This window comes from Cimex lectularius, unplaced genomic scaffold, assembly GCF_000648675.2.
Source record: "Cimex lectularius strain Harlan isolate CLEC.00 unplaced genomic scaffold, Clec_2.1 scaffold5, whole genome shotgun sequence".
NCBI classification, from domain to species: Eukaryota; Metazoa; Arthropoda; class Insecta; order Hemiptera; family Cimicidae; genus Cimex; species Cimex lectularius.
Window position 1 is genome coordinate 184577 of NW_019392993.1, and position 27178 is coordinate 211754.

The 27178-nt window shown below is 30.1% G+C and overlaps 3 protein-coding genes across 7 annotated transcripts in view; 2 read left to right on the top strand and 1 right to left on the bottom strand.

Moving 5' to 3' along the window:
- Positions 1-8191, top strand: part of LOC106664922 (matrix metalloproteinase-2-like) — a 90098-nt gene extending 81907 nt beyond the window's left edge. The window contains exons 4-10 of one of the 2 annotated variants that reach the window (XM_014391009.2): positions 4669-4818; positions 5490-5635; positions 5698-5856; positions 5937-6187; positions 6466-6607; positions 6665-6925; positions 7003-8191. In XM_014391009.2, coding sequence (XP_014246495.1) covers positions 4669-4818; positions 5490-5635; positions 5698-5856; positions 5937-6187; positions 6466-6607; positions 6665-6925; positions 7003-7253 — 1360 coding nt within the window. In that variant the 3' untranslated portion in view covers positions 7254-8191. The remainder of the gene's footprint in view (positions 1-4668; positions 4819-5489; positions 5636-5697; positions 5857-5936; positions 6188-6465; positions 6608-6664; positions 6926-7002) is intronic. The other variant, XM_014391010.2, reaches the window with a different exon arrangement.
- Positions 8192-10532: 2341 nt separating this feature from the next.
- LOC106664903 (ubiquitin-conjugating enzyme E2 H) lies at positions 10533-17215 on the bottom strand. 2 transcript variants are annotated; one of them, XM_014390974.1, is made up of 2 exons: positions 16780-17215; positions 10533-11278 (listed from the first exon to the last, which is right to left on the bottom strand). In XM_014390974.1, the coding sequence occupies exon 2, from the start codon at positions 11256-11258 to the stop codon at positions 10638-10640; it is 621 nt and encodes a 206-aa protein (XP_014246460.1). In that variant the 5' UTR covers positions 11259-11278; positions 16780-17215; the 3' UTR covers positions 10533-10637. The 2 variants fall into 2 exon arrangements, with proteins under 2 accessions (XP_014246460.1, XP_014246461.1); XM_014390975.2 differs by lacking the exon at positions 16780-17215 and adding an exon at positions 11447-11754.
- A 2481-nt stretch (positions 17216-19696) lies between these two features.
- LOC106664940 (spermatogenesis-associated protein 5-like protein 1) lies at positions 19697-26711 on the top strand. 3 transcript variants are annotated; one of them, XM_014391043.2, is made up of 10 exons: positions 19699-19860; positions 22291-22961; positions 23021-23198; positions 23251-23435; positions 23494-23908; positions 24173-24373; positions 24431-24534; positions 24588-24748; positions 24813-24903; positions 26448-26711. In XM_014391043.2, the coding sequence occupies exons 2-10, from the start codon at positions 22296-22298 to the stop codon at positions 26607-26609; spliced, it is 2163 nt and encodes a 720-aa protein (XP_014246529.1). In that variant the 5' UTR covers positions 19699-19860; positions 22291-22295; the 3' UTR covers positions 26610-26711. The 3 variants fall into 3 exon arrangements, with proteins under 3 accessions (XP_014246531.1, XP_014246529.1, XP_014246530.1); XM_014391044.2 differs by having other exon boundaries at positions 19699-19856; XM_014391045.2 differs by lacking the exon at positions 26448-26711 and having other exon boundaries at positions 19697-19860; positions 24588-24744; positions 24813-24899.
- The last annotated feature ends 467 nt before the right edge of the window (positions 26712-27178 follow it).

The window sequence follows — 27178 nt, forward strand, 5'->3', positions numbered from 1 at the left end:
AGGCTGAGTATTACCAAAGACCAGCCATACCTCAGACAACCAGGTGACACTAAAGGTGCCACTCATCAGTAGTAAAATTCAGAACGGTTTGGGACTACGTAACGCCCCACATGTCCCACACTGAGTACAACGACAAAATCACACTTGTTCGGTTAACAAATTACCAGAAACATCCATCAGGCAATGTATTAAGAATGAGTCCTCGGTTTAATGTTTTCTAGGAGAGAGGTTGCTCATCAGAAGACAGCCCCAGAAACTAAGGCTTAGAATAGAAGATAGTACTGCCGACTAAACAGTGCAGATCCAGAGGCGCTTTTATACTTAGGGCAGCAGAAACATGCCTGCAGTGATATTGGTAGGAAGAAGAAGAAACACAGTGACATGTCCTCAGATGGTGCAAAGGCCTATAGGAATATTCCTTCTCGTAACAGAGGAAACCCCAAGGCCTGACAAATCTTAGCGATCTGAGAAAACGAAGAACTCTGGATAATGATGGCGATTGCACAACAGACCAATAATATTGGACGCATTCCCAAAATCATAAAGAAGCTGACTCCTAGTAACCAAAACCTAAACCTAAAACCACAACCTAACAAACATTTGTAATGAAAACTTTAAGAACATTGATTACCTTCCATAATTTCCTTAAATGTTTGTACCTGATCACACAGACTAATAGCCAAGTAGATAGCAATGTCCCAGTTCCTGTAAATGTAAGAAAAATCTCGTATTTATGGTTTACATAACTATGATTTATTTTTGGAAAAACTAAGATCATCTTTGTCTGCTCGTTTTTTATAACTTTTAATTCAGTAGATGACCACAGAAATTTCTGCAAATGATCTGCCTTACCTGTAGTTTTTAGCTTGTCTTTTTTGTCACTACACCATGTTCTTTGCCAACATGTCTGAAATCTTTTTTCAACTTAATCATCAACCGTCCTGATCCATCTTTATCTTTAATTACGCTCTTTTCACAGAGCCTTAGAGTTTTAGTGTCCTAGTTAGGCGACCATACCAAAATTTCTGGGAAAATGATTTTGATTTGCAAACGTATTACTGCGGGTTGTTTTCATTTGAAGCTTAAAATTCAACCAGAATAAAAAAATAAGATGAATTTGATCAGCTATAGTAAACTTCTTCCTAAGTGGGAAAGACTTAAATTCTTCTTTATCCTAGTCTAGACAGTTGTACTAATGAATTGTCTGACCCGGATCAAGGAAATGGATCGGCAAAACTCGTGGAAAACTTTATTCTAACCGCATGTTCTATTAATCGTTTCAGTTAGACGTTTTCCAGCATCTTTACTACGATCCTAAATCGTAATTTCTCGTCGAAATGAAACCGGTTAAGTTGAAAATTAACTTGACAACTATTTTCTGATCTTCATAAAGTGAAATCTAAGTTACTATATACTTACTATAGACATTAACACTTTTTTAAGGAAACAAATTTCCCTTGCGTTAAACTGTGTCCACACCGTATATACGCCGATATTGATCGGCGAATACGATCCATTTTACAGCTTAGAATTAAGTGAGGAAGGCGCCGCTGGGTCCGTCGGCCGTCTGCACAGATCAATCTGCAATCTAGACGTAGAAGGCTCGCCTCTTTATTGCACGTTAAAACTTCTTTTACGCCTTGCTAACAACATCTCAATTTGTCCCCGATGGTCATATTAATCACCATCGTCTCTTATTAACATCGCTACTTTTACGGAAATTACCTGGCGACAATGATTAAATTGTCCTTCTCCCCTTTAGACAAGCATACTTCATCCACCTTGGCGTGTCTTTTGATCTTCTTCTCAGCTTTATTTAAAATTCTTGGAAATTTCCTAGATGTTCTACAACAAAAAGTAATCTAATCAATCACTTTTGGAAGGAAGACGAACTTCTGAAAGCAATTGGTTCAAAATCAACTGCAAAACGATACTAAAAATACGATTTTGGACGCATAACAAAATAATTGCTAATGGGTCAATTTGACAGTTAACTGATGGATCAAATGAAGAAATTATGCCACATTCCACACTTGTGAACAGTTTGAAATATATTATATTAATAGTTTTATTTCTTACTGAAATAATACTTTACAAACATACATTTTTCAAAAATTGCAGAATTACATAATACATTGTCGTGTCATCAATGTGTTCATGTCCTGCTACCCAAAAAAAATCTTCAAAATTTTACATTTGTCAAAGGGAAAGTCACGTCAAATTTTAGCATATCGATTGTCAATTAAATCTTGCTAGATATACTCAATGCTATTTAAAAAATAACCATTAATTATTCTTTTTATCTAAGGTTTTCAGTTGAGATGAAAAATTAGCCAAAGGTCGTGGGTTTAAATCCTGCTCGTGACACTAATTTTTCATCTCAACCAAAAACCTTAGATTAAAAAGAATAATTAATTGGAATAATTAACATGCAATTATGACCACTAAGCAAATATGTATTAATTAATAATTAAATGAAGTAATTTTCTTCACTAACAGCTCGTAGTGGCCGTTTCATAATTCGCTGAGAATCGAATCCTGATACATGACATTCAAAAATAAGACAAACAGAGGGAAAGAAAATTCGAAAGCTAAGTTGAGATGAGGAGTTGGTGTCCGAGGGGATCGAAGTCACGGTAGCTCAAGTGGTTAGAGGAACGGCATATTGAGCCGAAGGTCGTGGGTTTGAATTCTGCTCATGACACTAATTTTTCATCTCAATCAAAAACCTTAGGTAAAAATAATAATTGGATTAATTAATATGGTCAATAATGGCTATTTAAAAATTTAATTTATTGTGAGTTTTCCTCCTTTGCTCTGTGGAGTGTTGAACCTGTAATTTTATCCTTACTGTTCTTTGGGTGAATGTTTTGTTTGTGAAAGACATGCTGAAGTTGTCAAGTTGCCAAAATACATCTGACAGAACGTTCCACTGAAGATAGACAGACCAATCAGCAAAGTTCACGATTTCATTTATTCTAAATTATTCTTGGCCGATTCATTTATATTTTTAACAAAAATTTTCATCTACAATCTACATATTTGGAAATTTTGTGTCTGCTCAATGATAACTGGAAGGATTTCATGAAATAATCAACGATACTTGAAAATTTTAATCATCTCAACAGGAAGTTTTATTTATAATCAATAATATTCTAAAATTTCTTTTCTACTCAATGATACTTGGAAGGTTCATGAAAAATCAACGAAAGTTGAAAATTTCATTTATGCTCGAAAATAATCAAAAATTTCTTTTATAATCATAATATTTGGAAATTTTGTGTCTGCTCAATGACTTGAAAGGTTCATAAATAATCAACGATACTCAGAAATTTCAGTTATGCTAAAAAAAAATACTCAAAAATTTAATTTATACTCAAAAATGATTAAAAAAATTCAATTATAATCATAACATTTGGAAATTGTTTCCTCTCAATGAGACTTGGAACATTCATTAATAATCAACGATACTGGAAAATTTCAAACATGCTCAACTATACTTGGAAGTTTTATTTATAATCAAGAATATTCTAAAATTTCTTTTCTACTCAATGATACTTGGAAGGTTCATGAAAAATCAATGAAAGTTGAAAATTTCATTTATATTCGAAAATAATCAAAAATTTCTTTTATAATCATAATATTTGGATATTTTGTGTCCGCTCAATGACTTGAAAGGTTCATAAATAATCAACGATACTTGGAAATTTCAGTTATGCTAAAAAATACTCCAAAGTTTATTTATATTTATTTAATATTTGAAAATTTAGATTCCATTGAATGATAATTGGAAGGTTCATGAATAATCAACGATACAATACGAAAATATTACTGATGATCGATACAATAACTGTAACATCATCTTTACAACTCAAAACTTTTTTGTAAATCTCAATTCTACTTAAAGATCTCAAAATATTTCTTTTGTCAGTTAATTCAATTAGTAATATATTATTGGTCATATTAATTTAATTGCTATTAACATAATACATTTTCTAAAAATTCGTTGTTATACTACAATGCATTTAAACTAGTTTCCATTAATAAATCCAATTTTGTATTAAGAAATCAGGGATAAGGCTAATTTGAAAGAAAAGAAAACACTCAGATACTTCATCAGTTATCTTTTATTACTCAATCCAGATTAAATTTGCAATAAAAATGAATTTTTTTTTACTTTTTTATAGCTTGCGACAAAACGTAAATTTACTATTCTGTAATACTTTTTTTTATGTTAACTTTTATAAAATGTTAAAAAATTTATTTTATATTTGTTCAAACCTTCTCTAGTCTCTCATCCCTTTACTTTTTACATTAATTTTAATTTCATCATTTCCTTTGGTGGTATATCTTTTTCTTTAATCTCTTTAGGAATTTCAGGTCTTTTGGGACAAACTTTGAGATTTTTAATCATTTCATTTCTATATATTTCTTTTTCTGAAGTTCTCTAACTAATTATTCTAGTTTCTTAGCTGATTACATCCTGACTTTTCCAATTCAATATCTTGCAACGCTCGGGAGTGAAATTTCCATGCAAGTAGTAATTTATCTCCTAGGTCTATATGTGAAACTGTGAGGAGATTTATTCACTTTCTAAATTAGTTTAAGTTTAATTTTAGTGAAGTATTTTCTTGTAATTAATCAAATTGTATGTTTTTGTGTTTGCAGTTTGAGAACGCGCAGTTTCCGAAATACCATAGACTATGGCAGGATCAGAGCGGATCTCTACAGGGCTCTCAACCTGTGGTCCAAACATTCCAACTTGTCTTTCAGAGAAATTAACAGCGATAAAGCCGATATACTCATCTATTTCCAAAAGTATGTAAAATCACTTTCACCTATATTAAAAATTAATTTAAATTAGCATTGCATTAATCTTCTGTCTTAGTTCTATTCCATCTACTTTCATAAAAAATATTAAAAATATTTAATAGGTAAAATTACTTCTATGAAAACTTTTAGTGTCATTTTTTTTTTTTTTTAATGCATTGTGCTGTTTTGGTCTGTCAACCACATTTTGGCTCTTGCCATTTTTATTGACTAATCAGGGTTATAAGCAGGGCAAGGCATGAAAAAATGGCGAAAAGCAAAAATGCACCTGACAGACCCAGTATAGGCAGGCCAAAATGATCAAAAATTACCATAGCGGTTCAATGAAATCTCACATTTATTATTATTTATCTGTCAGAAGTATAAGTGAAAGAAGTGTTTTTATATTATCTGAAAGCAGAACGACTAACTATATAAAAACAAGAATTTTTATATAGTTTATAAACAATTTAAATTCAGTATAATTAAAATTTAGTACAAGTGCAAAATTCACTATAAATTTTTGAATGTAGGACTGTACAGAAATTAAATGTATTTTTTGACATTGAAAACTGACTATTCGACAAAGATCAGGTGGAATGAATCAATTTTCCGTGAGCAAATAATCCAAAAACACTTAAAACATTAGCTTTAATATCATAAAAAAACAAATTTTTCAGAGGAGATCATGGCGATGGGTTTCCTTTCGACGGGATAGGTCAAATACTAGCCCATGCTTTTTTTCCGGGAGATGGCCGCGGCGGGGACGTCCATTTTGACATTGAAGAGATGTGGATTCTAACCGGCGATGAGGAACAGGAAGAAGGTAGAGAATCATCCCATACTGATCTTTTGGAACAAATTAGTAAACTGACTTCTTATCCAAAGGGACGAACTTATTCGCCGTAGCAGCTCATGAGTTTGGCCATTCTTTGGGCCTATCACATTCATCAGTGCGTGGCGCACTAATGTACCCTTGGTACAAAAGAATAAGCTCTGACTTTGAACTGCCTGAAGATGACATGCACGGGATTCAACAAATTTATGGTAGTAATACACAAATTTTTGAAACACGTGATGTAAAATTATGAAATTAATTTGGTATTTTATTGATTTTTTTTTATTAGGGGCAAAAAGTCGTCTTTGGGGGAAGGTTTACGGTGATAAACCCATCAGATGGCCATACAGACCGCCCAAAAAGGTGACTCCGGCTTACATACCAACAACCAGAAGAACGACGACGACGACAACAACAACAACAACACTTCCTCCACCAACAAGTTCACCCACCCCAAAAGTAGACAAACCAGATGGATGCAATTCTTCTTTCGATGCCCTCTCAATTCTGCGGAGTGAGTTCTTCATGTTTAAAGGAAAGGTTTGTATAACACTATAACTATACTGGCACTATCACATAGATAGATGTAAATGACATAAAAGGCTGTGCATTCTGCAGTGTCTTCAGGAGAGTTCAACAACTTCTTTAAATAAATAACTTTAAAAAAAAAAAAAAAAAAAAAAACAATACAATTGACCAATAATGTAAACTTAAGGCCTAACACATATTTTAGTAGCAATTAATGGAAAAATGAGTCCTGAAAGAACAAAATGTTTCTATGCTTTGCTTTTTATTTACATACTTATTTGTATTTTCAGTATTTCTGGAGGTTTGATAATCATGGTTTACTCCCTGGTTACCCTGCCCTTATATCTAGGCTGTGGAATGATCTTCCTTCTAATTTTACACACATAGATGCAGTTTATGAAAAACAGGACAGAAATATAATTTTCTTTATAGGTAAAATTGTTTGATATTTGATTGCATAAAATGATTGAAAAAAAAAAAATCTTTCAGGTCGTAACTACTATATTTATGATGGCTCAGTCCTCATAGATGTTTTTCCTCTTATGAAGCTCGGTCTTCCTCAGGATCTCGAGAAGATCGATGCCGCCCTTGTCTGGGGTTACAACAGCAAGACGTATCTATTCAGTGGAACAGTGTACTGGAGGCTTGATGACGAAAAAGGCACTGTTGAGCTGGATTATCCTAGAGATATAAGGAACGTCTGGAGGGGAATTGACTACAATATCGATGCTGCATTACAGTGGAAAGATGGTCAGTATTTTTTTAAAATTATAATTGTATTTTATTTTCTAAATGATTTTTTTTATTTTTTTTATATATATATATAGGATTGACATACTTCTTCAAAGGGAAAAATTTCTGGAAATTCAATGACATGAGAATGAAAGTTTTTAACGACACACCTCTTCCGTCCGGCCCTCACTGGATGGGCTGTCCCGCTGTGGAAGAGCCTAAGAAAAAAGGCACCCCGACAGGCGATCCAAAACTGAACGATCCAAACAAATCTTGCAAGTCATTCTGTGACACTTCAGTGATATTTTTATTATCACTGTTAATTTTAAGCAATGTACCCTTCTGATCGTTACTGATTTGTTGGCCTGGTCTAAATATATCTGTTGTCGGATATTTTTGCCTTGAAAAAACACTATTAAGACTGAGTATAGTGTAAAGCAGGCATCAGGTTTCTTAAAAAAATAAAATAAATAAAAATAAGGTTGATAAAGAATCCAATAATAGTCTATTCAATGACAGATAGATTATTATCAAAATATGCACCTCATTGGCAATGCAAAACATAATCTATTGTAAACTTTAAAAAAATATATTACTAGTTTCTAGTAATTTATTTTTAATGTTGAGTGATGTCAGATGTTTCTATTTTAGCTTGAATATTGTGATACTTTTAACTCCAGTGTTTTGTGATATATTGAGTATGTCACAAACCGTAATCCCAATATTTTATACGTTCTTACGAGGGATGTGACTTAAAACACTATCAAAACTGCCTTTCTGGAGTAACAATTGCATTTATAATTAATCATTTATTTTTTCTAATGACTGATAGATTGTAATAGCTGAAAAAAGCTTTTAATTATTTATAAAATTAAGTCAAAATTAGTTTTATATAAAAATTATGGAGCTAGTCTTCAAAAGTAATACTGATGTGTTAAGACAGACAAAAGATTTTCGAATTAAAAAAATGTAATTTTGATAATGTGTCGTCCCTTTAATTGTTGTGTACTATATGTTGAATTTCTATGGATTTTAAAAAAATTTTATCATCTCTATATGGACTAGTTGTTGGGGCTTTACTATCTATTATAGAGAAACTATTATTTTGGTATGTTTAAACCTGATTTGGGTGCACTAAATTACTAGTACTTTGTAACAAAGTTCACCAGGATTTGATGTGTTTTTCCTCAAAAATTTAACTCTTTTTTTTCAAATCCCTTGAGTAAGGTGTTCAAAAAAAAAATATAAATACAAAATGTACAGCAGTTCATTAAGATAAGTTTTATTTCTTTATTTCCATATTTACAAATTTTAAATCGATTTAGAATAAATGTAGTTTTTATTCATGTTAGATTAAAAAAAAAAAAAGACAGGCAGAGTAAATAAACATAATAAACTAAACAATTAGGTATTTAATTTTTTAAATTCTTTTCTGCAATTAATAGTTTTTATATAAAAAGATAGTTTATTTTTTAAAAAATTGTCATTCCCTTAACGTATCTTACTAAGTACTAAGTTGCGGCGTTCCACTTGTTTTATTTACACACATATAATTTTTCTTTCTTGTATGTTATTATTTCTTGCATATATCCACTGTATTTTCTTTCACTTTTTTTCTATTACTTTCCACTGCAATCATTTTAGTTTATATTTGAGCATATGTAAGCAATAATAAAGAAGAAAAACTTGTATAAAAAGAAAATGGTTGTAAAATATCTATGAGGTTTTACACAATATGATGATTAAAAAAAGAAACTATTTATTTTTTATATATACATAAAAATAAATGCTAGAGACAAAAGTGACACGATTTAAATGTACAATGTGATAAGCTCCATTGAGAAAAAATAGTCAAAAATGTTTTTGTACTTATTTAGAGAGAGAACAAATGTAAATAAACAGTATTGTATTCATATTGTTTTATTTATCTATTTAAGAATACATTCTTATATAAATTTATTATATGTTTTTTGTACTATATTGTCACTCTCGTGTAAATATATATTTACAGACTGCTAACATTCAATGCGTCTTTCTTTAAACTACATTACAATTTTTAAAAAAAGTTTTAATCCTTTTGTTTAACAATATAACAAAATTACCATTGTTGAAAAACAAAAACAACAAAGCATTGGTGTCAAAATATATAAACATTTTAAATCTAACATCTACTTTTCACTTTATCGACAAGTATAAAAACTGACTAAATAACTTTATTTTAAAATAAGTATATAAATATTTAAAATAAATGGAAAAGGTCGTCGCTCCTGGATAAACGTTTTTATCGACATGATTGTCAATTTTATTCAAACATGAAACACTGATTGACGGGTTTAAGAAGGCTGCGTACGGGAAGAAAATCCCCGACTAGGTTGTCACACAGGAAAACATTTGAAGGAAGTCATTTTACAGTGTTAGTACGGTGCAGAAAGGTGTTGCAAGCCTTCAGTGATGTATTTTTTGTAAGTTTTGTGAAAACTTGAACCTTTTCTGTACTTAAAATTCTGGTTATCGTAAATTCTATAAAAGTTACAGGCCACATACAAATATTTATTTTTTTAAATGCCTACCATCAATATTTCTCCCTAAATACAATGTTTTATCTATTTTTAATAATTAATTGAAACAATGGAGTAAAAATCTTTCAATTTAATAATATTATCAACCACAAATTAGTGAAATTTGCTCGTAAAATTCTGAAACAAGAGACTAAAATCTTTTTTTTTTAAATGGCTATAACTTTATTTTAAAAAAAAAATTATCAAAAATAAAAACAATATGAGATCTTGTTTTGCTGTAAGAAAAAAATCGGTACAAAATACTCTACATCTACAAAGAACAAAATACAAAACTATAGTTGTACATAATAAACTATTTTCTTCTTCTTCATTCCTTGACAAAATATGCTTAAACTTGATATTAACGATTAAAAACAAGTTTGATTATGTAGGTTAATTTTACTTTTAAATTACTTTTCTTTTAAAAATTTGAGTCATTCATAACAGAAAATTATAAATTCTTATCGAACTAAATTAAAATTTCTATGTTGAAATATTATATTCATCTACAATAATTTTAACATTATCAATTTATATCCATTAAAAAAATTAATTGTTTGAATACTCCCAAATTTATTCAATATAAATACAATACTTTTGATCTGTTCCTACATATAGGAGTGTGGAGGCTTGTGTGTTAAATACAGTTGCTAAAGAAAAAAAGTTAAAATATTATAAAAATAACAATAAAACAACAATATTAATGTTACACTATTTTTATTTTATTTTATTTTTTGTTTTTTATTTCATTTGTATGTTTGTTTTTTATTTATGAAACACACCTTAAAAACTGCAGCTGAGTAAATTTGCACAAAAAAATTGATAAATTAATATCACATCTCTCTCTTTCTCACTGTTTTTTGTTAATAGGTGTTATGTGAAAAACAATATAACAATCATAAAATGGTTGATTTAAATAAGCAATTTTTTTTCATGATTTTAACAGACAGACACACACACACGGGTGTGTAAGCGTACACACATATACACCATGTGTGTATGTGTATGTATATAAAAATAAGTTTATATCACACAAAAATAAGTCTATATTCATAAAAATATCTACATTTGATGTATAAATTTTGTTTTTAATTTACCACAGAATTACAATTATGGATATTATGGACAAAACGCACATGTTCGGTTTACAAAAACCTGGAGAGGTGTTCAGTTTATAGTTCCATATCTTGTGCTTCATCTTCGCTAAAATCCGACATTGAAGATTCACTGTCGGACGAAACACCTTGAAGATCTTGTTCTCGTATCGCTTCATCTGTGGCATATTTGCGAACGTACTCTTGAACTTTTTTCCTATACTCATCAGGTTTGTGAAGGTACATGGCAGCGGCGTCACCGTTTAAAGGGTCTATGGGATTTGGATAGGTAAGCAACTGTGGAAGGAAGGACTCGAATATGTTTGAAAGATCGTAGAGTGCAGTCCATGCTTGGTTAATCACGTCTAGACATACTGTTCCTGACACCTCATCTATGTTCGGGTGATAAACTTTATTCATAAAACCGATTGAAGGGGATTTAAAAGGATAATGTTCAGGGAGGTGGACACGGACTTTCCATATGCCGCCCTCATATGGCGTCCCCCTGGGCCCGTAAAACTTGACACAAAACTCATTCAGCCCACCTAAGATCGTCACTTCATGCTTGCTTTCGATTAATTTGATCACATCTGTGTCCATCCGCCTTTTACCTGCACTTGGAGATGACATTGTGATTGTGAACTCCAGATTGGAACCCAAAAAATGTTTTGGCAAATTATGTGATGTTAGACACCTCATTCAGAGACCATCTTCACAATCTGAAAAAGTAAAAAATTCATGATTGTCATATGGCCATAAATAACATTTTCAATTTTTAAGTGGTTTGGTTTAAAGGTCAGCCAGATATTTATTACTGTTGGAAAGATTCAAAATTATCAAGAAATATTATAACGATTTTGGTGGATTTGTAAATTTCAATAATTTACCACAGTCATGATTATATTATATGTGTACAAACAAAAAGTACTATCGAAATGTAGAATGAGCTATTGTAATACGTGAGACATGTTTTAGTTCGCATCACTACGGCCAACACATGTGATTTCAAAGTATACTCAGCAGGCTGAAAATTAAATTGCAGAAATAAAAACGAGCAGGGCATGTAGCATAAATAAAAACAGCGAAAAAATCAAGGAACACATGGAGAGAAAATGACAAATAGAAAACATGAAAAAGTTGCCAAATTTGTTGAAGTACATTGAATAAGATAAACATCATTAAGAAGTTATTCTTTGTATGTAAGATTTTGGTTGAAAAGAAAAATTTAGTGTCACGAGTGGGATTCGAACCCATGACAGAGCAGCAGTGAATGCCCTTGAGCCCAAGGTAATGGGTTCGAATCCCGCTTGCGGCACTAAATTTTTCATTTTAACCAAGACCTTACATACAAAGAATAATTAATTGAAATAAGTAATTTGGTCAATCAGACCACTAAATATAATGGATAGTTAAAAAGATTGGAATAATTTCAAATTCCATCATAGTATATAAACCGCTATTATAACTGGTGCTCTCAATATTCATTTTTAAATATGTTAATTATTATGATGCTCATAAATCTTACAGCATATATAAATTATTAAAGCAAGAATAAAATCACAAGAAGAAATTAAGTCAAACTACCAACAATTCAAATATTAACTATTATGGGTTAAACATGAAAATCTTAGTTTACACTCCAACAACTGATTCCACCGAGGAATTTTTCCTAACTTAAAAATAAAAACATTCTATAATATACTTCTTTATATGCTTGATAAGAAGATTAAGATTGTTATAAATGAAATGAAGCCTTTTTTAAAAACGATATTTCACAATTTTCCTAACAATTAACATGACTGTGCCTACATTCATTAACTTTTTGATTATATTATTCAAAAACTGTTACCAATTGGAAATAGGAAAGTTATAATGAAACAAATGTTATTTAGTTACTATCAAAGGCACACAGCTTTAAGGGACTTATATTTATAAGTTAGGATAGAACATCTTCAACATTTTTGAAAAAGCAAGTTTAAAAACGAACTCAATTAACAAATAGGGCACAATAAAGTATATATATATATATATATATATATATATATATATATATATATTATTCTTGCAATATTCGCTAAGGATATATTTTGCTTTTTTTTTATTTTGTATCAGGGGACCATGATGGCTGGTTAGGGCGTTTTACTTGTATTTGCCAAACTAGCAATTCTGGTACAAATCATAGCATAGCCAATGAAAATATAAACGTTGTAATATGGTTGACCCCTCATCCATGTCACTGTTGGGTAGTCGGACTTTAAGCCCTCTTGTATGTCAGGAATTGCTTTATTTTGTATTTACCGCAATCAGTCCATGATTCCCTTGGGTCAACGTTGTAAAGTCAAATATTTATTGGCCTTATTCTTTAAAAATGAAGCATGATAGAAGAATAGTAGGATCAGAAAAAAATTGTGAGCAATTTTTAAACATTTTCATCATTGAAATGGTATAAATTTGATTAAATTATGCTAAAATTACTTTTTAAATGAAAAAAAAAAACACTTAAAAATTGACAATTAATAAAAATGTTACAAAATACAAGTCTTCTTTAAAAATTGTGTTCCAACATTTGTGGCCAGATTAAAAATCAGCAAGGATAGCAGTAATAATATCTCTAAAATTTAATGTTAATTTTTTCTAATTAAAAGTCGTCATTCAACAAATTTGGCACAATTAATCTGTTGGATAAATATTCATATTCCAACCTCTGTGGATAACTCAGAAGGTTAAAAAAAATCAGCGAAGATAACTGCGATAAATCACTATTTATTTTTTTGTTGTGTTTCTAGGATAGGATCATTATTAATTTTTTTTACATGAAGTGGAGTAAGCTTAATTGGGGCTTTGGTAAGTATAGCTACAGCACTTGTAAATCTGTTCGGTTTATATTCGTTTACAACAACAAATTAAAGAAAATAAAATTATACTAAGCAATAATAAAAAAAAATAATAAAAAAATAAAAAACAATACATGTTCCTTGTTGAAGATCAAAATCATTTAATTAAATTACAATAAATAAAAAATTTAAAAACTCTAAAAGAAGACACCTTTGTGATTATGCCAGGGATATGACTTCTGGACGTATAAGTATGGTAACATGATGGATCATGTTTATTTTTCCTTTGAAAATTAAACAGCTAACTGTTATTTAATAACGTTATAAAATAGAAGAAAAAAATAATGTCAAACAAGACACATTTGTGAGCATCACAGAGAGATCAAATATCAGAAAGGATAACTTGGATAACATGTCAGCACATTACAATAAATTGTGAATTTTTTTAACTAAATGTGGAACACTCTTGATGGAATAATAAACATGGCAAATAAATTCCCTCATCTGAATTTTTCCCTCATCATTTATGATTTCGTTAAACAACTTCGTAAAATTCTTTAACATATATTTTTTAATGCGTTTTTATTTTATAGAATTCTTTTAGCACTAGAAAGAAACATTTTTACTTACAAAAATTTAAAAATGTACATTAGTTCAAATAAATTAAAAGTTTATTTTCTAATTTATTAACTTGTTATATTTTTCCTTTTTACATATTTTTCATCTGCATAATGAAATGTTTTTTTTTTACATTTTTTACTTGGGTATTTGTTTAAAAAGAAATACATATATATGTGAATATTTATGTTTTATTTTGTATATAAATCCGGTTCCTAGTTGAGTAAGAATTTGCGATTTGACAATAGCGAAAGCGCTGGGAAAGATCTATCCATGTTTCTGACTGCAAGACCTCAATAAAATCCTTAGACTGTTTTGACGGTCCAAAACCAGACACAAACCTGGTTTGGAAACATGACGGAATGGCCGACTGACAGTTTGAGTTTGTGATTTGAGCGTGATGGAACATCAAAACTCAACTGCGCAAGAGTCCGCCAATTTGCTGACAGTTTGGATGCATCATGGAACAAACCTACTGTGATAACATGACATGATATTACAGCTCATAATAATAATTTGTGATTGATTTTACAATTTTAAGCTAAAATAATTAAATATTTCAAAATGTGGCATTTGATTTGTACAACAAAATATTTATAAGTCACTTTGGGACCACGTGTTTCGAAAATCAAAAACGTTTAATGAAATTGTGATAATATAACTGAATAAACAAAAAGAAAGCCCAGACACCTTTGTGACCAATCCAACTTCCACAAGTAAAACTAAGACATAATGATGGATCATGTTTATTGTTTGAAAATAAAATACACTTAATGATATTGCCACAATAAAATTGAAGGACAAAATACTTAAAAACAAAAATATTTCAATATTCCAGCCTTTGTGACCAGATAAATTAGAAGAAAAAAAAAATAATGCAAAACAAGACACCTTTGTGACTATTTCAAGATCACTTCCTTCAGTATAAGTGATATAACACGACAGATTATGTTTATTTTTTCTTCTTTGTATCAAGTTCACTTAATGGAGTTGTCACGATAAAATTGAAGGACAAAATACTTAAAAACAAAAATAATTCAATATTCCAGGTTTTGTGACCATCCCAAAAGGATCACAAATCAATAATGGTAACTGTAATTACATGATGAATCATGTTAATTTTTCTTCTTTGAAAATCAAATACGCTTAATGACAATGCCACAATAAAATTGAAGGAAGAAGTCTTAAAAGCAAAAACATTTTCATATTTCAGCCTTTGTGACCATCCCAGAGGCATCAGAAAACAGCAAGGATAACTGTGATAACATGACGACTGCTCTTAATGACAATGTCACAATAAAAGTGAAGGAACAAATACTTCAGAACAAAACTATTTCAAAATTCCAGCCTTTGTGACCATCCTATGGAGATCACTTCCACTATTTTTTTTTTTTTTTTTTAATCAATACACTTAATACAATATTACAATAAAATTGAAGGAAGTAGTCTTAAAAACAAAACCATTTTCATATTTCAGCCTTTGAGACCTTCCTTCTTTGAAAATCAAATATACTTAATGACAATGCCACAATAAAATTAAGGAAAATGTCTTAAAAACAAAAACATTTTCATACTTCAGCCTTTGTGACAATCCCAGAAGGTTCATAAAACAGCAAGGATAACTATGATAACATGACGATTGATCTTAATGCCATTATCACAATAAAAGTGAAGGGAAAAAAATACTTAAAAACAAATATATTTCAACATTCCAGCCTTTGTGACTATTTCAAGATCATGACGATTGCTCTTAATGACAATGTCACAATAAAAGTGAAGGAACAAAGACTTCAAAACAAAACTATTTCGAAATTCCAGTCTTTGTGACCATCCTATGGAGATCACTTCCACTATATTTTTTTTTTGAAAATCAAATACACTTAATACAATATTACAATGAATGAAACTGAAGGAAAATGTCTTAAAAACAAAAACATTTTCATATTTCAGCCTTTCTGACAATCCCAGAGGGATCAGAAATCAGCAAGGATAACTGTGATAACATTACAATTGCTTTTAATGACATTACCACAATAAAAGTGAAGGGAAAAAAAACTTAAAAACAAATATATTTCAACATGCCAGCCTTTGTGACTATTTCAAGATCACTTCCTTTAGTATAAATGATATAACATGATGGATTATGTTTATTTTTCCTTCTTTGAAAATCAAATATACTTAATGACAATGCCACAATAAAATTGAATGAAGAAGTCTTAAAGACAAAAACATTTTCATATTTCAGCCTTTGTGACCATCCCAGAGTGATCATAAAACAGCAAGGATAACTGTGATAACATGATGATTAATCTTAATGCCATTATCACAATAAAAGTGAAGGAAAAATGTCTTAAAAACAAAAATATGTCAATATCCTAGCTTTTGCGACCATCCCAGAGAGATAAATCACCAAGGATAATATTGTAAATGGCATGACAGCTCATAGCAATAAATTGTAGTTTATTATTCTTCCTTCTTTACTTTTCTAATAATTTTAATAAATGCAACAGAATGTTACTTCATTCTTTATTGGGTATTCACAGAATAAACAATGACATAATATTGAAATTTTTTTTTTAATATATTATAATTCGTGAAAGGAAGGTCAATCTGAAAGTCGCAGCAACCGACCTAGAATTAGAGCACAATGAACGTATAGATAATTGATTATGGATAAAATTATATATTATGTATATATATTTTTTTAAATAAACAAAAATAATTGGTAGATATGTACCAGTTGAAAATAAATATTACGATTGACTGACCTCTACGCTTGAGATGGCTCGTTTTATCTGGTTGATTTCAATTGAAAATCATCTTTTGCGTAGTTTAACCGATGACAAATGGGATTTGGAAATAGTGGTCCAATCCTGAGGTCGTAGTCGTTTTTCCCCCTGAACGGGACGAAGGACGGCCTATTACCGAGGATCCTATTCCCCAAGACTGTTCCTCGTCAGAGAGAGAGTCGTCGAGTGGCGACTTTTCGGATGAAAACGGATCAAAAGTCAAAATAAAAATCGTAAAGATTTACTGAAAAGGAAAGCCCAGTGTCGCCCTCCTTCTCTTACACCATACGATTACGGCTCTATCTCTATCCAGACGGTACTGAGAAAACTACGGTCAAATCGATCTCTCAGAAACCCGCCTCTAAACGATATGGCCCGACTACGGATCCATTCTATGGTCACTCTTTGCTCTTCCCAGGACAATACAAATACATTTTATCAATTCAATTTCATTACTAGGCAAAAATATCATCATCATCATATTCCATTTTAATTATTTAAAAATGACATATATGACTTATATCATACTTATTTATTATTAATATTTATTTATTTAAAAATACAAGTATGAATTATAATTTTTATCTGTCTTGGTTGAGGAGGAAATCAAATATGCCCTTCCCACAACAATACAAATACGTTTTGTCATTTTTATTTCCTTACAAGGCAAAACCAACATCATCATCATATTCAATTAATTACTTATTACATATAACATATAATTATTTATTTATTATTAATATTTATTATTTTGAAGGCACAAATAGGGCTTTTATCATGTACATATTTTAGAAAAAAATTTAGTTACATAAACATAGAAAAGTAATATTAATTGAAATTGAAATTTATTTTTATTTACAAAATATATACAGTATTTACAAAGAAATTAAAAGACTGGCTTCAGGCTTCCTGCCTATATACCTGATCTGAAGTAAAAAAAAAAAGAACTAATTTAAACATATCTCAATATTAACACAAAGGGAAAAAAATAAAAATAAAAAAATAAATAAAAACCCTTTACGTTATATAGTTAATTTATAGCAAAATGTGCTTCACTCTTTTGTGAACTAACCATCACTAACCATCTCTAACCAGTAATATTAATGAATACACATATAACAATCGTCACCTTGGCTAAATATGCATCGATCATAAGGCCATTTAAAGATAAAAAAAGAAAGTAATATTAATAATAACCTATATATGCACTTAGTAATCATAATTGATCGTATTAATTATTTTAATTAATTATACTTTTTACGTAAGGTTTTGGTCGTGATGAAAAAGCTAGTGTGCACTTCCCAGAACAGTACAAATACATTTTGTCATTTCTATTTCTTTAAAAGGCAAAACCGTTATCATCATATTCAATTTTAATAACTTATGCAAGGCATATATAATATATATCATAATTATTTATTTAATATTAATATTTATTGTAAAGGTAGAAATAGATTTTAGCCCCTTACATGTACATATTTTGGAAACAAATTTAGTCACGTAAACGTAGTAAAATAATAACAATCCATATATATACATATTTAGTAGTCATAATTGACTGTATTAATTATTTTAATTGATTATACTTTTTATCTTATATCTTGGTTGTGATGAAAAAGCTAATGTTCTCCTCCCAGAATAATACAAGTTTTTTGTCAATTCAATTTCCTTTTAAGGCAAAACCATCGTCGTTTAGGGATGGTTAGGGTTATCGTTATCATCATCATATTCAAATTACTCAAATATGACATATAAAACTTATATTTATTATTAATATTGATTTATTTAAAGTACATGTATTAATTATAAGTTCTATCTACGATCTGTGGTTGAGATGAAAAAGCTGGTGTTCCCTTCCCCCAACAATTCAAATACATTTTGTCAATTCTATTTCCATAACAGGCAAAACCATCATCATCATCATATTCAATTTATTACTTATATATAACGTATCATAATTATTTATTTATTATTAATATTAATTTATATTAAAGGCACAAATTGTGCTTTTAGCCGCCTTATATGTACATATTTTAGAAACAAATTTAGTTTCAATAATAATAATAATCCATATATGTATTTAGTAGTTTTAATTGACATATTATTTTAATTAATTATACTTTTTATCTAAGGTCTTGGTTGAGGTGAAGAAGCTAGTATTCTCTTCTCAGAACAATACAAATACATTTTATCAATTCAATTTCCTTACAAGGAAACCCCATCATCATATTCAATTTTAATTACTTACATATGACAAATATAACATATATCATAATTATTTATTATTATTATTATTTATTTATCCATTTTAAAGGTACAAATAGTTATTTATTTACTTCCCTGTCCTTTCTCTTTGCTGCATTTGTTATATTTGAAGCATTATATGTAAATAAAAAACGTTTGTCTTAAAAAAAAAAAAATTAATAGCAAAAATGTTTTCTTTGTTTTTACATGGGTCTTGTTGAATTGTTAAGTTCGACTTTTTTCTCTTTACCCAATAATGTAATTTTGTTGAGGAAACATTGTTAAATGATGCTCATAATAAAATGGTATCTATGTATCTATTTGCCAAGTAATTTACTTATTTTCAATTGCTCTTTTTACATACTAGGTTGTGTATTTCACTGCATTTGGATAATGAAAGTGCAATGGAACTTTATTTATAATTTCAATTACATTTAGCTTAGTTGAATCATTTGAACAATCATTGAAAATAAAGGAAAAAATTGGTTTGTGAACTGCATCATTTGATCCAATAATATAATTATATTAAAAAAAACATTCATGCAGTTCATTCATTTGCTTTGGATAAGTATGAATAAGCCTTTTCAGTTAGTTCTGAGAAGTTCCTTCAGTAGCAGTTTCGAACATCCTTCCCTGCATTCAGTTCAAACTTCAAAGATGCTGAGAAGTTTTTGTCAGGTTTTTCTTGTTTATTATTATACAATATACATGTGGTAGTCAAATGCCTGGTGATTTTGGTTTTGATTTTCACTTAATCTGGACAAGTTTTTCATTGAGTTCTTCTTTATAAAATCTAGCCAATACTTTAAACTGTAGGTAGGTTTTAATTGAATAATAAACATGAAATAATTATCATGCCATTAATATTTTTAATTATTAATATAGGATCTTTGTGTCTTCATTTATGTGATATATAATATTAATTTCCGTGAGTACTCTGGGGTAGAGTGAATGAATGTGCGAATGTAATTATATTTTATGGTATATATTATATATGTATATTCTATTACATTTATTATTGTATATTCATGTTAATATAACATGAATGAAGAGGTTTATCCCCAATTACCCTGAAGAATATCGAGTATTCTGGGGTAGTGTGTATGAATGTGTGAATGTAATTTATTAGCATGAAAAGTAGCTTATCCCTAATTACCCTGAGGCATAATCTAGATCATGTGAAAGAATGTGCGAATGTAATTATATTATAAATGTACATTGTATTATATTTTATTGTGTATTCATGTTAATATAACATGAATGAAGAGGTTTATCCCAAATTACCCCGAGGAATATCGAGTAGTCTCAGATCATATGAATGAATGTGCGAATGTAATTATATTATAAATGTATATTGTATTATATTTTATTGTGTTTTCATGTTAATATAACTTGAATGAAGAGGTTTATCCCCAATTACGCCGAGGAGTATCGAGTAGTCTCGGATCATATGAATGAATGTGCGAATGTAATTATATTATAAATGTATATTGTATTATATTTTATTGTGTTTTCATGTTAATATAACTTGAATGAAGAGGTTTATCCCCAATTACGCCGAGGAGTATCGAGTATTCTGGGGTAGTGTGAATGAATGTGTGAATGTAATTTATTAGCATGAAAGGTAGCTTATCCCCAATTACCCCAAGGAATATCAAGTACTCTGGGGTGAATGTGCACATGTAATTATATTATAAATGTACATTGTATTATATTTTATTGTGTATTCATGTTAATATAACATGAATGAAGAGGTTTATCCCAAATTACCCCGAGGAATATCGAGTAGTCTTGGGTCATATGAATGAATGTGCAAATGTAATTATATTATAAATGTATATGGTATTGTATTTTATTGTGTTTTCATGTTATTATAACATGAATGAAGAGGTTTATCCCTAATTACCCCGAGGAATATCGAGTACTTTGAGGTAGTGTTAGTGTAATTTATTTGCGTGTATGTTTGCTTACCCCTAATTACGCCGAGGAATATCGAGAATTCTGGGGTAGTGTGAATGAATTGTGAGTGTAATTTATTAGTGTGAAAGGTACCTTATCCTCAATTACCCTGAGGAATATCGAGTCATGTGAAAGATTTGTTCTGGGTATATGTAATTTATTATGGTTTATTTCCAATTATCATGAGGAATTTCTACTAGTTTGGGCAGATTAATAAATGTGCGAGTGTAATTTATTAGCGAGAATGAAGAGGCTTATCCCCAATTACCCGAGGAGTATCAAGTACTCTTAGGTAGTGTGGATGTAGTCTAGTGTGTGCATGTAATTTATTAGCGTGAATGGAAGGGCATTACCCCAAGAAATATCAAATAGTCTTGGGTAACAGACTATCACGTTTTTACCTTGTATCTGTTTTTGTTATTTATCTTATTTTATACACAATTAACAAGGCCCTGAGGTACAGAAAGGCTAGCAATAGAACAAAAAAAAAAAAAAGAGAGTTGGTTACCATCATGCCATAAAATATCATAACTCATAGGATTAAAATGTGAGAAAGATAAGAAAAGAAATATAAAGCTAAGGAAGAGAGAGCTGGTGATGACCAATGTAGTTTTCTGTCCCTTAAAAAAAAAAAGTTATTTTATTGTAGTTATTAATTTGTAGTAATGTTATTTTTCGTGGTAATATATAAAATGTTTGGGCATGAAAAATTATGAAAGGCAATACTAATTGACTGCAAAAATCCTTTACAAAATGCAAAACAGCGATAATAAATTTTTACAAATAATCTGGATTACAGTGTATGGTCTTGGTGAAAAAACAAATTCAGTTAAAAATTGCTGCCAAGCTTTGGTTGTATTTTAAGGTCATCATCAGGTAAAAAAATCTTAAATTTGTTTACAAATTTACATAATTATGGTTTTAACATATGGTTTTAAATAATGTTGAAGACTGACTCAGTCCCAACATTGTCAAGGACTGTGTAACATAATAATTTGTATTTATCTGGGGCACATACTATAGTCCATACTTCAAAGAAATTTGAATCCATCTATTAAAAATAAAAAACTTAATTATGTCACTTTGTAGACATGTTTAAGATTGTTTTGCCATAATGATGACCTAAAATAGGTTGAAAGCTTGGCAATAACAGTGAATTGTTTTGCATCAACCTTGTTCCAGATTATTTGTGAGTAGAAAAGTGGCCGATATGTCTAACACTTAAAATGTAAAATTTTGTCCAAATTATCCAAAAAGGTATTTACAGTTTGGTTTTTTTTTTTACAGGAAAAATGGGTTTGGATTTAAGGGTGACTTTCGAGTCCCAAACTCTCGAAGGACTACAGAGGCTTTATTTGCCGATGTCCTGTGAGGATGAGCTGTTTGGAAAATATGCCAGCGTGAAATTATCGGATGGTTCCGTGTATTTCTCAAGAATATTCCCAGCTTATTTTTTAAATGACAACTCTTGCATAATGGACAAGACGGTCCTTGTAAAAGGTGTTACGACTGACAATCAGCCAAAAGTCTCCCAGCTCACTCTCATCCCTGGGGTTAGGTATATAAAATCGTTGAAAATCTCTGTTGTTTTAAAGGTCGGCATGAGAAAACGTTCATCAAGTAGGTCTTTTAAAGACCAATTGAAAAGGGCCCTTGCCTGCTTAGCCCTTGTTTCGGACAGCATCGTGTCTTTGGATGGCTTGGAACCATTCTCAGTACTCGGTGTGAGCCACGTCCTCGTCCACAACATAGGAAAGGTGGATGCTGGAAAAGTTGTTCATTCAACGAATTTAGTTATTGAAAAATTTATCAGCTCAGAGCGTTACACGCAGTTATTACCAGAAAACAACTTGTATTTTAAAGTTTTCGGTTCACCTTATAACAAACTAAAAGATTATTTAACCTGCAGGCAGAACATTTCAAAAACTTCCTTTGCCCAAAAATACAACCTACCTCAGGTTTGTATTTAGTTGAACTTTAAATTATCAGACTATATGGATGTATAAAGTCATTTTAGGTAATAATAATTGGCCCTGCAGGCTCTGGGAAGAAATATATTGTCAAGAAAGTAGCTTATGATTGTAAAGCGGTTTTAATAACAATTAATTGTTCTGAGCTTGTCCAGCCATCAGTTGGCGAAAGTGAATCTTTATTGAGTGATTACTTCAACAAAGCCATATATCATTCGGATGAAGGTAAAATGCAATTTTTACCTTTTAAGTATAAAATAATATGAAATTTTTTCAGGTCTTGTAATTATTTTAATATTACATCCTGAATCTATATGTAGGAAGCCTGGGAGACTTCTTTCACATTTTATCGCCTTGATAGATTCTATTTCCTTAATATCTAACATAACGGCAGTTTTATCTATCTCTAGTACTTCTAATTTACACGAATGTGTTAAAACATCATCAAGGTTTCACTTCAAGGTTGAACTTAATAAATTTTTACTCTAGTTTTAAATTTTTAAATTACTTTTCTTTTTAGATATTTGTAGAGATTCCTAATGAAGAGGAGAGAAATGAAATGTTAATCGCTCTTTGTGAAGATGAAGGTTTGAACAGTAGTTGTTGTTCTGAAATAGCGGCGATGACTGCGGGATACACAATATCAGACTTGGCTCTCCTTGTTCATAATGCTAGGCGAGACATGGAAACTGAACGTTATATACATCTAGATGGTGTTTTATTTAAGCATTTTTTTCAATATGTATTTATCAACAACATTCGTCAAATTGAACCAAGCATGCAACACGGTGCGATTGGAGTATTTAGAAAAAATAACATTGAAGAACATCATCTTGGTGGACTGAATAATGTGAAAAAGTCTCTATTTAAAATTATAAAATGGCCTATTCTACATAGTTCAGCATTTAAAAGGTTTAACTTAAAAACAGCATCAGGTGATCTTTCTAAATATATTACTTATTATTTAAAAAAATGACAAGATTATTATTTTTTAAAATTTAATTAAACTTTTTATCTAAATTCTTGGTTGAGATGAAAAAGCTAGTGTCACGAGTAGGATTTGAACTCAAGACCTTCCGCTCAATACATGTTGCTCTATGTGACTTCGATCAACTCGGACACCAGCTCCTCATATCAACCTGCAACCTTTCGAATTTTCCCTCTTTTTGCCATATTTTTTATTTTATTTTTAACACTAGGTTGTTTACTGTATGGTCCTCCTGGATGTGCAAAAACCAGCATTGTCAGGGCTGTCGCGATGGAAAGCAATATGGTAGTTTTCTCTGTCTCTGCTGCCGATTTATACTCGCCTTATGTCGGCGATGCCGAACGAACAATAACTGATTTGTTTCAAAGAGCGAGAGCATCGTCTCCTTCGATTTTATTCATCGATGAAATCGGTTCATAATCATCTTATTTAATTAATATTTTGAAAAATGCAATATGTTTTATTTCAGATGCTCTGGTCGGATGTAGAGGAGGAAGGCAAAACAATGCTCACGAGCGGATTCTTTCAATGTTTTTGATAGAAATGGACGGCATAGGAAGATCGAATAAACTCGTTAGTTCTTTTTTGTTTTAATAAACAGGCATGAATTTATTTGTAATTTGTAGTCTAGCGCCTTGACAAGCAAGGTAATTGTGATTGCCGCTACAAACAGGCCTCAAGTGTTAGACTCAGCTCTTTTACGACCAGGAAGATTCGATAAATTAATTTATGTACCTCCACCTAATTTTGAGGACCGTAAGGACATACTAAATGTTTTGACAAGCAAGTATGAACAATAATTTTACAAACAGTATGTTTTGAATGTTACATTTTTTTTTTTTAAATTTCAGAATGCCATTAGAAGAGTCTGTCAATCTTGATTTAATATCAAGAAAAACTGAATTATTTTCTGGCGCAGATATTGCTAATCTTTGTCGAGAGGTAATTTTTTAAAATTTCTATAACTTGTAATTTGATCCTTACCATAGACCAAGATATCCTGAAAAGTCCTTATGGCCATAATATCAGTTTGATTTAATTCCCATTTTAATTTAATTTAATTGATTGATCACTTGGCACTGTACCGTTGGGATGCCTGGAATTGAGAGATTTTGAGAGCAACTGAAAAGTCCATATTTAGTCAGAAATGGAAAAAGGAAAAATAGTTCCTCGTAATTTAAGGTTATTAAATAAAATAGGTAAATATATTTACTATAATAACCTTAAAAATGAAATAGGCTTTTAAGTACTATAATAACCTTGAATTTAAAAAAAGTATGTATTTTTGTCTGGGAAAAACTTCCCAATTACATTAAACTTTTAAATAATATTTACTAAAATAAGATTATAAAATTTTGTTTAATTTGGTCATAAATGATAATTTTTTTGCTGGCTTATCCTTGTTGGTTTAGTCTGCCAGAAACATTTCAGAATTTCACCAACTTCAGACCCATACCAAACACTGAATGTGGCAAAATGTAGAAATGTAGAAATGTTCCTGATGGACCAAACCACCGATGGCAGATTAAAAAATGGTCATTAATGACCAGATGACATGTTAATCACTTAAATCAGCTTGGTCGAGTTATCTTTAATTAAAAAAGTACAGCATGCCTAAAACCACATAAATTAAAAAGATCAACTTTGGAATCTGTCTAATTCATTTAAAAAAGAATGATAATAATATTATTCATCTTGGCCATTGCGGCCTGTCAGTAAGTAAATTTTTATTTTATATTACTTAGAAATAATACAAAAATGTATGATGCAAGATTGTCATATTTTTTAAAATGCAATGTGGATATAGTAAATTATTAATGTAATAACATACAAGATTTCTGATGATGGTGTCAATTCCTGAAGGTCCAAAGTAAATGTTAATAAATATTAAGTTAATAAATAAATAAATAACTTTTTGTTACTTTATTATTAAAAAAAATTGAAATGTTGTCTGACGTTAACCAACAAATTTGATAATAATTAAACAAAAATAAATTACTGTAAATAAAAAAGATTGTATAAGGTATTGATGTTATTAACCAGCAAATTTTAAATTTAGGGTTTGCATTAAGCGCTCTTTAAAGCACTTAAATATGAGCTTTTATGGTAAACAAAAAATAGACAATTTTGGGCTAGATTTTTTCTCCGATGTCCAAAATATTCTGTTTAAAAACTCATAGTCCCCTTTTATACATATCCGATGTTATTAAAATTGTTTGAAAAGGTAATGTTACCACTTCCAGCCTATAATATATATCAATTGCAAAGCTTACAGCCTATATTAATGCTAGATATAATGTTGATAGATAAACATAGAGACATCATTAGTCAATAGATAAACGTATTTGTAATTTTACTCATTCTATGGAGTCTATATTATATCCTGTAATAACTATGTCAAAACTTTTATGAACTTAATTATCATTTGCTTTCATAAATAAAAAAAAAAAAAAAAAAAAATGCGAGTTATATTTTCTCTGTTCCAGGTGGCTTTTAGGGCAATGACCGAAGATGGAGAGGACTGTAAGCTCATCAAATATGAACATTGGTTGAAAGTTCTCAGTGAAGTCAAGCCTTCGTTAAGCAAAGAACAGATTGACTGGTACGACAAGTTTTGTTTTACCCAGACCGACTATACTACCAGTTGATATCAATGAGGCTGTGACCCAATTTTGATTGGTGCACCTCAAAAGTATCAAGAATGTACATATATTATATTAATTGAATAAAATATTTTTATTCGTTTTAAATTGATTTATATTGATATTTCCGCCTGAATGAAATTTAATCTAGATGGTTTGTGGGAAAAAGGAAAAGAAAAAACCAACCAAAGTGGCACCATTTTTTTCCTTGTTTTGCACATTGTCTAGCCATGTTCATGTTTGTTTACAATTGTCTGGTATATGGAAACTATAATTCGGAATATCTGTTGGAGCTGATGAGGATGGGCCAATGAGCCTGGAATGAACATAATACATAAAAGATTTTTATGCCACTAAGACTTGGTTTTCCTTTCTAATGAACCAGATAAAGTAGTAAAAAATTACATATAAAAATTTGACCACAATAAGAAATTTAGAAATTTCTCAACGAAACATATTTTCCCCGAGGGCTTTGACTACTTATTTCTGCGTTAACCAGTAACTGCCTGAACTATTATATTTTTAGTTGTTACAATTTTGCTTTATGCAAAACCATTAATTACACATTTTACAGG